Here is an 18,343-nt window from a genome sequence, read left to right as displayed (position 1 = left end):
ATGATCTGCATGGAGGAGTCATCAGAAGGAAAACCTTACTCGTGACCTCATCACAGAAGTCTGATAACATCTGAAGTATGCAAAACAATATTTAGATAAGCCAGAGACATATTGAAAACACTTGCTGTGGACTAATGAAGTAAAAATGGAACTTTTTGGCCACAGTCACCAAAGACATAGAGAAAAAGGAGCAGCATTTGATGAAAAGAACACCTTGCCAGCTGTTAAGCACTGGTGGGTGGATCTATTATGCTTTGGGACTGTGTGATGCGTAGTGCAACCTTTTTCCAAACCTTTGCAAATGCAAAAATTCTAATTTTTAAGTTAATCAACGGGATATATTTCTGTGAAGATTATACATAAAGATTTGAAAAACTCGAAGGAATATAATTGGTTCATATAATGTGCGAGAATGTTTTTCACTGAGTCATTACAGGCCAAACATCTTCACTACAAATGCATTTCACACATGGCCGCTGTAAGTGGTTAGTGGTTAGCATTAACGTTATCTCTCACCAGATGAACCTTTCAGATTCTACTTGGTGGCTTTCGACAGTACATTTTGCCTCCGTCAGCAGAAGCTCCTCTTGGCTCCTCTTGGTCTTTCTGGGTGGTTTCTCTCTCCACTTATCAGAAAATCAAGGTGGAAACTCAAGAACCTCCATATTTCACAATCAGCACAAACGGATGAGGGAGCGAGATAGTGATAGAGAGAGAGAGAGAGAGAGAGAGAGAGAGAGAGATGCAAGAGACGTTGAGACAGAGCTGTACTTTTTGAAAGAAACAATCCAACGTTAAATAAAAAGCTGACTGATTAAACCTGATGTAGCCACATCTGTAATACAGACATACTGATACTGTACAACAAACCAACACACACTGGATGTGTAGTGGCCAAGTGGCCACAAATACAGTTAATTCTCTAAATTGCGAATTCTTTCATAATTTCATTTTATTTCATCATTTTTTCTGTAATCGCATTCCCGTCTTAAATTTCTAAATGTCAATTCTTGTTATTTCAGTGACGCTTTGCCAATATTATAACTAAATATGGTCAGACCAGTAAATCCTACTGAATTGAATTTAGAGAGACAGAGAGAGGTCTTAGCCCGGAAAAGGATGGCATGCCCACTCCAGGTGAGGGGAAAAGACCTGCCCCAGGTGGAGGAGTTTAAGTATCTCGGGGTCTTGTTCACGGGTGATGGGAAGAGGGATCGTGAGATCGACCGCAGGCTGGGACAGGCGGCAGCAGTAATGCGGTCACTGTACCGGACTGTAGACCGTAAGGCACAGCTCTCTGTTTACCAGTCGGTCTACATCCCGACCCTCACCTGTGGTCATGAGCTGTGGGTAATGACCGAAAGAATGAGATCGCGAATACAAGCGGCGGAAATGAGCTTCCTTCGCAGGATGGTGGGCTACACTCTATTTGGTAGGGTGAGGAGCTCGGCCATCCGGGAGGAGCTCAGAGTAGAGCCGCTACTCCTCCGCTTTGAGATGAGCCAGCTGAGGTGGTTTGGGCATCTGATCCGGATGCACCCTGGACGCCTTGCGGTGGGGGTGTACCAGGCACAGCCTACCGGGACAAGACCCCGGGGTCGTCCTAGGACGCGCTGGAGGGATTATATCTCCAAGCTGGCCTGGGAGCGGCTTGGGGTCCCCGGGAATGAGCTGGAGGAAGTTGCGGTGGACAGGGTCATCTGGGATTCTCTGCTCTCCCAACTGCTACCGCGACCCTATCTGGACTAAGCAGTTAATGATGATGATGATGATAATGATGAGACAGAAAGAGAGAGTGAAAGAAGGACGAGAGAGAGAGAGAGAGAGAGAGAGAGAGAGAGAGAGAGAGAGAGAGAGAGATGAGAGAGAAAGAGAAAGAGTGAAAGAAGGACAGAAGGGAGAGAGAGAAAGAGGAGAGAGAGAGAATGAAAGAGAGACAAGAGGGGAGAGAGACAAGGGAAGGAGAGAGAGAGGATGAGACAGAGGAGGAAGAGATAAAGGAAGAAAAAGAATGGAAAGAGGGAAAGTGAGTGAGAGAGAGAGAGACAGGAAGGAGAGAGGTACAAGAGTGAGAGAGAGATGAGAGGGAAAGAGAAAAAGATGTGAGAATGAGATACATATGTAGAGAGAGAGAGCAGGAAAGAGAAGAAGGGCTAGAGAGAGATAAGGAACAGAAAAAAGAAGAGCGAGCGAGTGAGAAAGAGACAAGTGAGAGAGAGATAAGAGAAGGAGAGGGAGAGAGTTCAGAAGGAAAGAGAGAGAGGGTGAGAGAGATGAGGAAGAGATAAGAAAGAAAAAAGGAAAGAGGGGAAGAGAGAGATGCCAGAGTGAGGGAGAGATGAAAGGGTGAGAGAAAGAGATGTGAGAGCGATATATATATATATATATATATATATATATATATATATATATATATATATATATGTATATAAATATATATATATATATATATATCTTTCTCTCTCTCTCTCTCTCTATATATATATATATATATATATATATATATATACATATATATATAGAGAGAGAGAGAGAGAGAACAGGAGAGGGAGACCTCTGGAGAAGAAGACGGCAGCATGGCTGATTGGATCACGATTAAACCCGGTAATCACAGAATCCAATCCAGAAAAGCCCTCGTGGGATCAGTTTTATCACTAATAATCATTGGAAAGTTTACAATACAAGGCAAATTACTCTGAGTGTTAAAGTCACTCCAGGGGCATTTAATATGAGCACCACCTTAACCTCCACTGTTGCTCTGCTTATATCAGCTCATTACAGCGAATCAGATGTTGAAGCCCCCCTTACCCTGAAATGTAGTCGATCAGATAAGCCGTTTGGTGTCTGTAGTTGGCTTCTTTAGTTTTGCACTGCAGCTACAAAACTAATAGACCTTTGAAGCATCGTTCTGTAGTCTTTTCTTTAAAAAAATGAATGAAAAATTGATGTCGCACACCATAGTAAGCGAAAATGCTCCAGACAAGATATATTTTGCCCTGTGTCCGTTCCCTCCTGAATGTGACTGTGATCGTCTGAATTACGAGGTCCTTTAGCGGTCAAAATACAAATAATGCTACATGCATGCTATGAGTTTAAAATGACATCACATGAAAATAAGTCTACTATTAAACTCCACATACCAGCTACACAAACTGTAAACTATCAGTGCCAAAGCAGCTTAACCAGCACATTTGACAAAGCTTGTTGTTTTATGTTTGCTGTTCTTGAAGGTGCCAGTTGTATATCAATTTAGCACATAGCAGTGCTAGCTAGCATTTAGCTATATTCGTATTTGGCTCCATAATGACCTCATAATTCAGAGGATTCAGTGACGTTTGGAGGAAAAATCTCCGTACGGCAAAACGTACCAGATTTGTAATAATTTTTGTAGCGATAGCAGCGATTTTCAAAAACAGAATTCATTTTTCTTATAGAGAAAACCGGCTTATAGCTGAAGTTCCTAATGTGGGCAAGACGCCAACTGCAAAATGACAGCTTGTCTACACAGCTAACAAGTAATGTAAGCTTATAATTGCTAAATAGCATCGTTAACAACCAACTGCACGCCTGAATCATCAACAATTGCCTTATTTATGTTGTTACGTAACTTCATGCACTCTCAGAAATAGAGGTAATAAAGGCAGTGCCCCTCTGGTCACTGGGGTGGGACCCTCAAAGGTACATCTCAGTACCTTTAGTCAGGGAACATAACTGTACCATAATCCACTGAAATTACATTTTCTGAGTTGTATTGACTCCACACACCCCGTCTCGTCTCCAGGCTTTTTCACCAGGGTGTATTTTGGTTTTGTCCATCTGAATTTACATGACCAAATTGTAAGGCAAAATATTCAGTAACTGCATGAAATAAATGTAAATTTTTATTTTATTTATTTATTTTTTTGTAAAAGCTTCCCTCAGATTAACAGAACATGTGTTTTATGATCATAAACATATTGCTATATGCTTACAATTTACTGCTGAAAGCCAAAAATCTTAGACGCTCTGTATTATTTTATTAAATTAATTTTTACAGATCAGATCACTGAAGAGACGCCATCCGTTTATAGTTTATAACTCAGATTTGTGGAAAAATGTGTCGACTTTCAGTAGAAAAAAAAAATTGTGAGTTCAGCTTCTTTTATTATAAGGGTTTAAAATTACATCACCCATATATTTGACTGGAAAGAAGACAGTTACAGCTCTCATATGACCCCCACCTTTACAATGTAGCTTATGAAATATGAAAGTTGAATATGAAGAATATGACAAAGTGCATTTTGGAACCACCGGTGGTCTCAAGGAGTTGAAAAGGTTAATTTTATTGTTCTGTTTTAAAACATTCGGTTATGAAAAGGTACAAATACAAACTTTTCACCTGGAAAAACTTATTTAAGGTTCACAATCAGACCTTAAAACCACTGTTGTAGCTTTGAGGGAACATTTACAGTGTTTGTACCTTGATGAATGAAAAATGTACCTGAACAGAACCTTTATTACTAGCAGTGTACAGACTCGCCTATGTGAACAAAAGTATGGACCGAAAGGGGAAACGGTGCCAATTCGATTTTTCATGGAACCATCACTTTAAGATGAATCATTGCAGTGAGCAGCCCCTCTCCTCTGGCTCTTTGGAATACGCAGGCTGCTGTGTCGCAGGGTGAGAGGGAGTGCTGGGAAACGCAGCGTGAAACCTGCTGGCCCCAGGATTCGGCGAGGTGTGAAATAAGTGTGATAAAACCCAGCAGGCTGCACAGGCCCTCGGCTTTGTGTCTCTAAGAGAGCCGTTAAACAGGGAGACGTGCTTCTCAGGCCGCCTTTCTTGACCTGTCCTTCAGGCTTGAGCTTTTGAGGGTTCAGCATACAGCAGGTTCAGGAAGGATCTGTTACTATCCAACATGGCTCACCTTTAAGCTTAGATCATAAGGTCACAGTGCAGTACAAGAGCCGAGAGGGGAGCTGTGTACACTGATTAGGCGTAACATTATGACCACCTCCTCGTTTCTCCGCTCATTGTCCATTTTATCAGCTCCACTTACTATATAGGTGCACTTTGTAGTTCTACAGTTACAGACTGTAGTCCATCTGTTTCTCTGCATACTTTGTTAGCCCCCTTTTACCCTGTTCTTCAGTGGTCAGGACCCCCATGGTTCAGACACAGCAGTGCTGCTGGAGTTTTTAAACACCTCAGTGTCACTGCTGGACTGAGAATAGTCCACCAACCAAAAATATCCAGCCAACAGCGTCCTGTGGGCAGCGTCCTGTGACCACTGATGAAGGACTAGAGGATGACCGACACAAACTGTGCAGCAGCAGATGAGCTATCGTCTCTGACTTTACATCTACAAGGTGGACTGACAAGGTAGGAGTGTCTAATAGAGTGGACAGTGAGTGGACACAGTGTTTAAAAACTCCAGCAGCACTGCTGTGTCTGATCCACTCAGACCAGCACAACACACACTAACACACCACCACCACGTCAGTGTTACTGCAGTGCTGAGAATGATCCACCACCCAAATAGTACCTGCTCTGTGAGGGTCCATGGGGGTCCTGAGCACTGAAGAACAGGGTAAAAGGGGGCTAACAAAGTATCAGAGAAACAGATGGACTACAGTCTGTAACTGTAGAACTACAAAGTGCGCCTATATAGTAAGTGGAGCTGATAAAATGGACAATGAGCGTAGAAACAAGGAGGTGGTCATAATGTTATGCCTGATCGTTGTATGTAGTAGAGCTGCCATTATCGATTATTATTAGTAATAGAATCATATGCTGATTGTTTTACACAACTAATTGAGTAATGAGAGATTCAAAAAATGGCTAAACTGTAAAAATTGACTCATCTGAATGAAACATACCATGCATAGCCTTTCAAAGATTCTAGAAAAGATAAACAAGGAAGAATCAATAATAAATAAAAAATGCATATAAGTGGGTCTGTTTCTTAATATAAGAGAGAAACAGCCAATAATTAAATATTGGGTTATTCAGAAATAAACTGGCTGTTCAATGCAGACGTTTATGTTTGGGAACTGACAAAATACGCATGTAGGCCCATTCAGAACCAACACTGATCCTGGAAAGCAGGTTCACCTTAATCAAACCGGGGAAACTGTTCAGTCACTTGATGTTAAAGTGGTAGGTTTTCATGTCTAATAAGGGGGAAGTTTAAACGACGGAATCGACCCCTTCACATGAGCTAATGCTTGGTGCTAACATTTATCAAGCTAACTGTCTTTATCAAACTCTGTTAATTTACTGTTCTTAACATTTTTCTGTAGCATCGCTTCTGACCGGTTTTCACCAAGTACAGTAACCCAAGGGAAGTTTAGCTTACCTTAGAGCCAGTACAGGTCTGTCTGTTAGTAGTTCTTATGCTGAGCTGTAAGTTTGGTTTAGCATGTCAGGCATTAAGCATTCCTCAGTAACACCTTTCCACCGTTTCTCATGGTACACATCCACTTGTGACCAACTAGCACCTGTTTTTACCAGCATCAGCAAATTACCGGAACTCTGCTATGTTCCCACATCATGCTTCAAAACATCCAGCATCATTCCAGTCCCCAAAAACCAAACATCACTGGACTAAATGACTACAGGCCAGTAGTGCTGTAGTGATAAAGGTCTTTGAGCGCCAGGTCCTAGCCCACCTGAGGACCATTACGAACACTCTGCTGGATCCCCTGCAGTGTGAATATAGAGCTAACAGGTCTGTCGATGATGTCAAGTTGGCCCTGCACTTCAGGCTACGACATCTCGACAGTCCGGGAACCTACACTAGAGTTCTGTTTGTGGACTTCAGCTCGGCTTTCAACACCCTAGTGCCAGAGCTGCTGCAGGTCAAACTGTCCCAGCCGCCAGTTCCAGATCCCGTCTGTCCATGGATCATGGATTTCCTGACAAACAGCAAAATTGCTCATAAATTCTAAGAGTTGGGATTTTTTGTGCTCTATGTAGTGTATAATTAGATTCTGAAGAATCAAGACATGTTTAACACATAGAATGTCAAAATATCAATATCAATATAAAAAAATATCTATCTATCTATCTATCTATCTATCTATCTATCTATCTATCTATGTCTATCTGTCTCTCTGTCTGACTATCTATCTATCTATCTATCTATCTATATATCTATCTGTTTATCTGTCTCTCTGTCTGACTATCTATCTATCTATCTATCTATCTATCTATCTATCTATCTATCTGTCTTTCTATCTACCTGTCTGTCTGTCTGTCTGTCTGTCTATCTATCTATCTATCTATCCATCTATCTATCCGTCTGTCTGTCTGTCTATCTATCTATCTATCTATCTATCTATCTATCTACCTACCTACCTACCTACCTACCTACCTACCTGTCTGTCTGTCTGTCTGTCTATCTATCTATCTATCTATCTATCTATCTATATATCTATCTATCTATCTACCTGTCTGTCTGTCTGTCCGTCTGTCTTACCCTGGTCATGTATTTGCAGAAATAGTTAAAGATTGAAATGCAGTGACCTGCAGGTAATAGAGGATCACTGTACTCAGGTCTGGCACGTTGTCATATGTTTTCAGCAGTGAACCATCTTTAATGTTTTTGAAATGGAAAGAAAAAAAAAATCAAGTTATTTTCTGCTGTCAGCTTTTCCGTCACAGCTGACGAGCGCAAAAACTTGAAGCTGAGAGACGCAGAGTGAACATCTGAGATGAACACAGACCCACATCAACTACTAGAGCTTCAAAAGAGCTTCAAAGGAGCTTTATTTTTACATACTGAAAATTTAAATAGCGTTTACATACGTTACCACATGCAGAAGCTAATATCTGACCTCTGTCTGTCTCTTTCTATCTCTTTGTCCTTCCACACAGCCTCTAGTCTCTCCTCACCGCCCACTACTCCAACTCAAGTGACCAAACAGCCTCCACCGTTCCCTCTGGAAGGCAACCGCAGTGACCCTGAGCAACCTGAGGAACGGCTTCGATCCATCTCTTCGCCCCTGGACACAGGTCAACGCTTCAGCCTGCCCTCCGCTAAACCACCCCTGACCCCCACCTCAGCACCCATCTCTACCTCACGCACGGTGAGTGACCACTGGACAGTTCCCAGGCTAACTAGCTATTTTTGCTTAGCAGTGTCATCTGCTATAACTAAATACGCCAGGGTGTTAAACTCCTCACTCTCAGAAATAAAGGTACTAAACTGTCACGGGGGCAGTTCCCCTCTCGTCATTGCGGAGGTTCCTTCACGGGTTTATCTCAGTACCCTTAGTCAGGGAACATAACTGAACCATAATCCACTGAAATGATATTTTTTTATCACAAGATAATTAACTTCTTATCTTAAGATAACAACTTTGTTATCTCAAGATAACAAGATAAGTAACTCATTATGTCGAGAACAATTTTGCCATTTTGAGATAACAAGATAATTAATTATCTCAAAATAACAATCCAGAAAATTATGACTGCCTCATGGCCTCTCTGGACGTCCGTAAACATCTGTCTGGTTCCGATAATTTTTTAAAGCAATTATCTTCCAGTACCGAGATGAATGCAGTATCATCGTGCATCACTACTTTTAACCCAAGAAATCATCGGGCCATTTGATTGCTCAACTTTTATGATGGTGTTTTAGGGCCACTGTTAATAAAAATAAAAATAGTAGACTTCAAGAATAAAGTCATAATATTTTGAGAAAAAAGTCATAATATTTTAGAAAAGTTGTAATATTTCGAGAAAAAAACTATGGTATGATATTTTGAGAAAGAAATCGTAATATTTCGAGAAAAAAGTTTTAATATTTCGAAAAAAAAGCCATAATATTTCAAGAAAAAAGTCATAGAATTACAACATTAAAGTGGCATTAATACCAGGAAAAGTTGCAATATTGTGGCCAAAGGCTTTGCAAAGGGAAGGCAGCACCTCGTGTTAAAATGAGGGGCGTTACGGCAGCCGTCCTACAGTTAGCCCACTTTATCCTCAAAATATTATAACTTTTTTCTCAAAGACAACTATTTTTTTTAACAGTGTCCCTAAAACGCCATCTTACAGTTTTGCAGCTGGTAGGAAAGAAAAAATAATGTGACCTGTTCTTGCTGATCATCTTTGCTAATTGCCCTTCAGAGATGGAAGCCTGAAATCTAAACTCACCCTTTTTAACTTGTTCATGTCTCTGATTACATTAAACACAATTTGCCATATCTACATCATTGAAAAGCCTTTTTCTTGTTTTCTTATAATCTTTCTTTAAAATACAATGACTTTTGCTCATTTCTAAAACATCTTGTGATGTTTCATTAATGACCATGCAAAATAATATTAAAGCTGCACTACGTAAGATTTTTTTTTTCTGTTAAACCTGAAAGTATCATTACTGAGCCAGAAGAATAAAAACAGGCTAAAATATGGTGAGCGTGCACTGCTGTGAGTCGCCCTGTAAAATAAATCCTGAAATAATCATATAAAACTGAATGCAGTATCATCGTGCATCACTACTTTTAACTCAAGCACAACAGACGTCAACAAATCATCGGGCCATTTGATTTCTCGACTCAGTTTTGCTGCTGGTAGGAGAGAAAAAATAAGAAATGACCACAGGACTGGGTTACGACTCACTAACGGTATAATGACTTGAGAGATTAGAGTGAGGTTTCACAGGCCGTGCCTCTGACACTACATGGTCCTCTCCAAAAATGACTGTAGATCAATACATGTTGCACAGGCAATAATGTGACCTGTTCTCGCTGTTCGTCTTTGCTGATTGCCCTTCAGAGACGGTGTGAGATGAGTAGCAGTGTTTGAGCTCCATGCCTAGAATGTTAACAAGGCAAGCTTAGATTAGAGGGACAGCACACGCAGCCTTGTACCGAACACTGTCTGCTAGCTAGTCAACATTGTTCTTCTTGAATGTGATCCACCCTTTAACTAGCAGTAACTACCAGTGGAGCTTTTTCATGGCAGCAGGTGTGTAATGAGTGTTGAGTGAGGTGTAAATCTCTGACTTCGGCTCCATTGCAGATCTTTAGGAAACAATTCAGAGCATCATGTAATCTCAGTTATCACCATGATTCATTTCGTTTCTTTAAGGGTTCTTTAGTAAAGAAAATGTTTCTGTACAGAACCCTGAACATGCAAAGAACTCTGGATGATTAAAGCGTTTTTTGCATCATTAAATGGTTCATCAGATTGAAGGATAATGTTCTTCAAGGGTTCTTTGATAAAGCAAATGGCTCTATGTAGAACCATTAACATTTAAAGAACCTGTTGCATGATTAATGGGCTCTTTGCATCATGAAGTTGTTCTTCAGACTGATGGAGAATGTGCCATATATGGTTCTATACAGAACCTTTTTAAAAAGGGTTCTGTCGTTGTTACAGTGTCAAGCTTGATACAATAGAAGAACCATTTTTGGGGCAATACACTTAAAAAGATGGTTCTTTGGTAAAGAAAATGGCTCTGTGTAGAACCATTAACATTTAAAGAACATTTTTTGTGCTATACAGAACGCTTTTCAAAAAGATTCTATATAGAACCATATAAAACAGCCTCTCCATTAATCTGAGGAACTCTTTCACAATGCAAAGAAACCTTTAATCATGAAAAGGGTCCTTTGAGTGTTCGTGCTTCTATATAGAACCAATTTCTTTACTGAAGAACCCTTGAAGAACCATCTTTTTAAGTATAGAATAGTAGAAATTAGAAAATATTTCTGCCTCCTGAGTTCTCAGGCAAAAAGCCTGTTTGCTGTTAGAAGCTCCATATGACAAAAATATTAAAGGAAACCAGAAATCTAAACCCATTTTTTTTCATAATCTTTCAACAAAATATAATAATTTTGCCCATTTCTAAAATATCTTGTGATGCTTGATTACATCACTATGCACCAAGAGGCAAGGAAAAATAATATTAAAGCTGCACTATGTAAGATTTGTTTGTTAAAAGTGAAAGAAGTAGCATTACTGAGTCAGGATCAGAATCATTCACCAAGTTTTGACTGAGTTCTCTTTGAATTCTCTTTCAACACTCTCGCAATCATCAGATTAATCCATCTGCTTAGGGAAGGGGTCCGAAGCACAACTGACACTACAAAATGTGTGCAGTTCCACATTTCCACCAGAGAGGTCTCCAAAAGCCCAAAAGCCTTACATAGTGTAGCTTTAACCAATAATATCATGTGTCACAAACCCCCCAACCCCCCAGAAATGATCAGCAAGCTCAGAGACCCTCAAAGTAGAGGTCTGTGCAGGGCGGTTTTTTTTTTCAGGCCCGCTCCCACCCGCTTCCACAAGATTTCATCCCGCTCCTGCAGAAAATCTGAATCATTTGTCCCACTCCTGCCCGCAAACAAAACGTTTTGTCCCACTCCCGCTTGTGTAGTTCCATCAAGGCAAACTGGCACCCAATATCTGACATTGTCTATTCACAAATACATTATTCTCTGCTGAAATAACACGGCAGTCGTGGTCATCAGGCTCACTGTGAGTAACTTCACCAAACGCCATTTATTCCCAGTAAACACAAAGCAGGAATTAAACCACAGAGTGGTTATTTTTGGTGTTTTGCTGGGCAGCTGTGGCTGTCAGACTGAAGGCTCCGTCATATTTGTAGGCTACGAGAATTTGCCTGTTGTTCACGTGATCGGCTGCTTCACAACTCTTTAGAATAACTTCATTCATTTTCATTATTTTACTGTTATCCTTTTACATTGTTTATATATATAATTTAGTGATCATTCTACTTTATTTAGGTTATTCATTAATTTGCATGCGTGCTGTGTCCTGCCCCCGCCTGCAGTGGGCTGGTTTCCCACCCTCTCCTGTGCACAACACTGGAAATTAGTCCCGCGCTGCAAGATATTGTGGCGGGTCCAGCGGGAATCAGCAGGAGTGCAGACCTCTACCTCAAAGGGTTATTTCACTGATTCTTTTCATTATAATTCATCTGTCTTGATCAACAGAGTCATTCAGAGTGGTTTGATGTGAAAGGGTTTACTGTAAAAAAAATACAGGCTCTTTCTTTTTACTCTCTTTTTACAGATTTCTTTACAGTGGTGGTGATAGGAACCAGGGGTCACCATGACTACAACACAAATATAGACATTTTATTTACGATCCAAAAGGACCAGTGAACCTACACGAGTCTACTGAGTTTTTATATGGAATATTGATGAAATTCTGAAATTCTCAGGCCAAAATCTTCTACAAACTATTATAAAATAATATTTCAGACATCAGTCAGTGCATTTGTAACTATTTCATGTAATAACTATGTGAGGGGGCTTTAAGAGGCATTAACCTCTTCAGACGTCTGGTTCCTATCAGAATCACTATGAAGAATCCTGACCTGGTAAGTTTCTCTGGAATGAAGCATTTTACATCAAACCTCTCTAAATGACTGCATTGCTCCTTCTGGACGCTCCCTGTGCCTATCGGTGGATCCAACACGTTCCTTGAGGCTAAGGCCTGTAACTGCTCAATGGCTCTCAAGGCTCAGCCCTTTGACCGTTTATCATGTTCACCGGCCAAAATCAATACAGCGGACGCCATCTGGGACGCTGTTGTCCTTGCCTCCTGCCCAGTAATCTAAGCAGGGAATCAGGACTGCTTTCTGCAGATGTGTCATCCACTAGCCTAACACGGCACAGCCTGAATGTACTCACCCACTTACACATACTTACCAGTCATACAGACCTCCACTCATTCACTCTGCTTTCTGTAATGACAATCGTTCCTGCTCATCCAAAATGATGGAGCAGTGATTCAGATAAATGACGCAGGATCAACATGTTCTCTTACCTTTAGAGTCCTACACAGTCCTCTTAATAATAAAGGTGCCAAATGGAACCAAGAGGGGTCCTTTGGAGTGAAGCTATGAAAGAACCACCTTTGAGTTTTTATAGAACCAGTGGGTGGTTCTTTAAAGAACCATTGTTTTGTAAATGAGATGTTTGAGCACAAAGAACCTTTTTAAAGTTTCAAGAAAATTAACGTAATGTAAAGATTTTTGCAGCAGTTAAATGCTTTTATAGATCTGTATACCCTTAAAAGATGGTTCTTCAAGGGTTCTTTAGTAAAGAAAATGGTTCTATATAGAACCATGAACACTCAAAGAACCCTTTGCATGATTAAAGCTTTCTTTGCATCATGAAAGCGCTCTTCAGACTAATGAAAAATGTGCTGTACGTGGTTCTATACAGAACCTTTTTGAAAAGGGTTCTAAATAGCACCCAAGTGTTCTGTAACAAAAGAAGAACCCCTTGGGTGCTTTTTACAAAGTTTCTATATAGAACCATCTATAGAACATTCATACAAATTTTCCATCAATCTGAAGAACCATTTCATGATGCGAAGAACCCTTAAATCATGCAAAGGATTCTTTGAGTGTTCTTGGTTCTATATAGAACCATTTTCTTTAATAAAGAACTCTTGAAGCACCATCTTTTTTAAGAGTATAAGTAAAAATCAAGAACCATTATTAGTAAGAGTGAATGTGCAGAGGGCTTTAGATGAACTTATGTCAAGATTAAGCTGCACTATGTACGATCTGGGGATTTGGAGCCCTCTCTGGTGGAAATGTGTAATTGCACACAATGTGAGGAACTGCTTAGGACCCACACCGGTGGATGAACCTAACTCTTGCGCACACATTAAAAGAAAATTCAAATAGAACTCATTCAAAACTTGGTGAAGGGCGTGTCTTCCAAAGATGTGAGTGAATTATCTACTATTGTCATCACATCTTCATCAGTGTAATGTTGATTTTGAGAACATTTGAGACCTGAACATCAAGTCCGACCTTCTTTTTGAGTCTGTGTGTGACGTTCATATGTAAAGACGTATGACGTGGTGTGAAAAACTCCCATCCTGACGCCTCACAGCAGTGCACGCTCACCATACTTTAGCCTGTAATTTCTCCTAATGCTTCTTCTTTCAGTTTTTAACAAGAGAATCTTACATAGTGCAGCTTTAATGAAGGACAGTCTTCAATTATAACATACATTTGATTTAATTGTTATATGTGGCCTACATTTTTTTTTTAGATAACTTAAAATTCTTCCAGAACTACTATAACTATTAGGGATGCAATGACATCAAAACTGTGGGCTGATCTGATATTTTATGTGTACAAAAAAGTATTAGCTCTTTTAAATATTATTTCTATTTTTTATTATTACTTTATTTTATTACATTCTTACGGAGCCCCTAAGGGCCGTGGTTAAAAAAAAAAAGTGAATTCCCTCACAAATGTTTTGCGTTACAATGCAAACGGTTTGCATTCGCTTGCAAAAGCTGTGCTTTGCTGAAGCTCAGACATGAAGCAGCTCATTGAATTTTACGTTAATCTTGGATTGAAATATAAAGACGTGTCGCTTCTCAATATCAAACATGATTCTGCTGTTAGTGACTCAAACTGAGACTGAGATTGAGGGTCCTCATACAGTAAAAGCTACATTTACAGAGACTGCAGAGAACAACAGCTGAATAAACTCAGCACAGACTGGCGAAACTGGGAAAACAGCTTTTAACGTCAGCTATGCTAAAAACAAAGCTCTAATGTAGGCAGTGTCTTTTGGCACCTCTGGTCCTATATTTACTTGCTGTCTGACGAGCATATCATTTGCGGGGGAACGCAATGTCATTAACTTTTTTTTTTTAACCATGGCCCCTTAGGGCCTCCGTACATTTTTAGCACTGCATTTTGAGCTGTGGAAAAAACTGTGGTTGCAGCATTATAAGCTAAAATTGCTTACATTTTTTAGTGGATTCTCAGTTCATCCCCCCCAGTGTAGTCATTGCTAATCCCCCCCACAAGTGGCTTCCTCCTATCATCCTTCTGACCATGGAGGGCTGCGGCATCACCAGGATTTGAACTCTGATGATCTCTTGATGATTAGGCAGTTAGACAGTTGCACCACCCAGGATCCACAAACTTTCTGTGTCGATGAAAGAATGAAAAGGTGAATTAACTCAGAGCAGAGTGACTATCTAACAGCTTAATCATCAGGAGATAAAGACATCAAAGAGATAAAGACCCCCTTTTGCAGTCAGAACCTGAGAGGAGGGAGCTGAGGGAGCTGAGGGGGCTGAGATGGGGGGACTGATAGGGGAATGACTAAATTTGGGAAGGAACTGAGTAATAATCCCACAAAAAATTAAGCAATTTCAGTTCATAAGAAGGCAAATACAGTCATTGTTTTCGAGTAAGCTCAACCTAAACTGGGAGGGATGGAACAAAATTTTAATGTACACTCTTAAAAAGAATGGTTCTTCAAGGGTACCTTAGTAAAGAAGGACCAAAAAAGGTTCTACTATTGTTACAATGTCAAGTTGTTACAATAGAAGAATCGTTTTGGTGCTATGTAGAACCATCTAAAGAGAAAAATGGGACAAAATTTTAATGTACACTCTTAAAAAGGATGGTTCTTCAAGGGTTCCTTGGTAAAGAAAACGGTTTCATGAAAAAATGGAACCATGAACACTCAAAGAACCCTTTACATGAATAAAATGGTTCTTTGCACTGTAAAAGGCTTCTTCAGATTGATCGAGAATGTGCTGTAGATGGTTCTATTTATTCTAGAACCTTTTTGCAGAGGGCTCTGTATAGGACCAAAAAGGGTTCTACCATTGTTATGATGTCAAGCTTACAATAGAAGAACTGTTTTGATGCTATATAGAACCATCTATCAACAGCACATTCTGCATCAGTCTGAAGATCCCTTTCACGATGCAAAGAACCCTTTAATCATGCAAAGGGTTCTCAGTGTTCATGGTTCTATTCAGAACCATTTTCTTTGCTAAAGAACCCTTGAAGAACCATCTACCTGCATTAACTTTGCAGACAGATATAATTCATATTTCTGTAAGATTACAAATGCAGTGAAATGAACAAAGCGCAGATATTTTTGCATTGTAGCCCAGCGTCAACTAAACACTGTGCTCTTTCACAGTATGATAAACACTTCATCAATCATATCAATCAGAAATATTGCTCAAATTTAAACATCTGTCCAATGCCAATATCCATCCATCCATCCTCTAAACCACTTATCCTTCTGGGTCGCTGGAGCCTATCCCAGCTGTCATTGGGCAGAAGGCAGGATACACCCTGGATAGGTCGCCAGTCCATCGCAGGGCAGACAGACAGACATACACATTCAGACACACACTCACACCTAGGGGCAATCTAGCATATCCAATTGGCCTGACTGCATGTCTTTGGACTGTGGGAGGAAACCCACGCAGACACGGGGAGAACAGGCAAACTCCACACAGAAATGACCCTGGTCACCCGGCCGGGAATCGAACCCAGGCCATTCTTGCTGTGAGGCGACAGTGCTACCCACTGCGCCACTGAGCCGCCCAATGCCAATATTTTTTAAGCAAATGTTTCCTGATATCGTTGTGCATTCACAATAACCAGCGGTGCTCAGTCCTGGCCCTGAAGGTCTACCGGCTTGGAGACTTCAGATCCAGCACACCTGGCTCTAATATTCAGACGTCCCTTTTTGCCTTCACTGCCCTGCAATTTGTAGTGTTTTGGGGTCTCACTTTATTTGTATAGTCCACTATAGACGATCTACAGATGTTCAAATATTTAACTAACTACCTGTTGAAACGAAACAATGGTGGGGTTAGTGTTAGGATTTGGACCAGGGAGAGGGTTGGGTTTAGGTTTTGGGTTGAGGTTAAGGTGAGGGTTAGGATTAGAGCCAGGTTTAGAGTTTAAGAAAATTCTGGTCAGTTTAGTAGATGTTTAGTTGAATGTAACTTAAAGTAAATCTACTAAGTTTCTACAAAGCATCCAGAGTGGACTCTCCAAATAAAGTGTTACCTGTTTTCCTGCTCTAGCACAACCAGCTCCCTCAGAGAGTGTTTGTTCATGAGTTCATTAGATGCATCAGGTGTGTTGGGAGCAAAAGATGCTCTATATGTGCAGGACAGTGGTGATCCAGGACCAGGACTGAGAACTACTGTTCCGTGGTGGTGAATCCCTTTTCAGCACCTTTATTTATAAGAGTGAGGGGAAGATAAGAGATAAGATAAGATAATCCTTTATTAGTCCCACAGCGGGGAAATTCTCAGTGTTACAGCAGCAAAGGGAGAGCAGGACACTCAAGAAAAAGAAAAGAAGTAACAAGAAGAGAATTAACAAGCAAGTAATTAACTTTTTTTAATTACTTAACAAGGTTTTTACCGTTTGTTACTTGTTACTATATAGACTATAGCTGGGCGATATGGCCAAAAACGTTATCACAAAATTCATATCGTTCGATATCGATACATATCGCGATAAATGTCAAATCATGATTTCTTTCACATTTGACGGCTGATTTTGCTCCTGGGTGGTTAACTGTGGTTTTAAACTATCACTTATGGTCCGATCATGACAAACACTCAGCAAACATTTCACTAATCTGTCATGCAAGAGTGGGAGAAAGTTTCTGAGCTGTTTTTATCAGCTTGAAATGTACAGCTGCAATTTTTGTAATAGTCATGATTTAAGAAAAAAACAGATTATTTTTAGCTGTCTGGTGACGAGCGCTCGGCTATCCCGTTACAAATGCTAAACAAGTGGCCAACAACAGTGCTAAACTCTTTAGTTTCTCACCAACGTCAGCTCGGTTCGGTAGGTCACTGCTGTCACTCCTACCACATCCATGTCAGAGCATATCACAGTATTCAGACACCAGCTAGCGACGGCTGGGTTTCTCTATACTATCGTAGTAGTTTAAGGGGTGAACCGCAGTATATCTGATGTTCGCTGTGTAAAAGCATTATCTGCAGTGTGAATCTCTCACACCAGTCACAGAGTCCTCCTTTTAGGCATGTTTAAACTGAAAGCGGTGATTTTGGGTCTTGTTTGATCTACAGTATCATCAATTCACCGTGTTGTGCCGGAGCGCTGCTTCAAGTTAGCCAGCAGCTAAAAACAGCTAGCCTGGAAAGACAGCGCTCTCCCGCTCTCCACTGCCTCATAGCTTCCTCAGTTAACTTTCGAACATGAACCACTTCTTTCTTTCACTTTTGTTGCTCGAGAATGCACTAATACTAAAATATGATGGTTTGGCGCTGAAGTTGTTAGGATGTTAGTAAAGAGGTGAGTTCGCTGTAGGACAGTACAGTTACACCACTGACCTCGTCACTCACACTCGGTCACAGGAGAACAGATCGCCGGTCGCTCCACTTAAACAGGGACTGTATAACTCCGTGTTTCAGCCGTTGCTAAAGTATATTTTGCGACCCTTTTTTACTCGTGGCCCCGTCCCTCTCTAATCAAGTGGAAAAACTCGGAAGTGCGCCCTCTCCTGGCGACAGCAGAGTAGTGCTGCTCTTCTTGCAGTAGAAAACGCCACC

General features: G+C 40.6%; 1 protein-coding gene across 2 annotated transcripts in view; it reads left to right on the top strand.

Moving 5' to 3' along the window:
• Positions 1 to 18,343, top strand: part of LOC118798670 (5'-AMP-activated protein kinase subunit gamma-1-like) — a 171,932-nt gene that overhangs the window by 83,607 nt on the left and 69,982 nt on the right. For both annotated transcript variants that reach the window (XM_036558136.1, XM_036558137.1), the window contains one exon: positions 7,859 to 8,070. In XM_036558136.1, coding sequence (XP_036414029.1) covers positions 7,859 to 8,070 — 212 coding nt within the window. The remainder of the gene's footprint in view (positions 1 to 7,858; positions 8,071 to 18,343) is intronic.

The sequence above is a fragment of the Colossoma macropomum genome, unplaced genomic scaffold, assembly GCF_904425465.1.
Source record: "Colossoma macropomum unplaced genomic scaffold, Colossoma_macropomum, whole genome shotgun sequence".
In the NCBI taxonomy this organism is placed as follows: domain Eukaryota; kingdom Metazoa; phylum Chordata; class Actinopteri; order Characiformes; family Serrasalmidae; genus Colossoma; species Colossoma macropomum.
The sequence above is the reverse complement of the archived record's forward strand: the minus strand, read 5'-3'. Positions and strand labels throughout refer to the sequence as shown.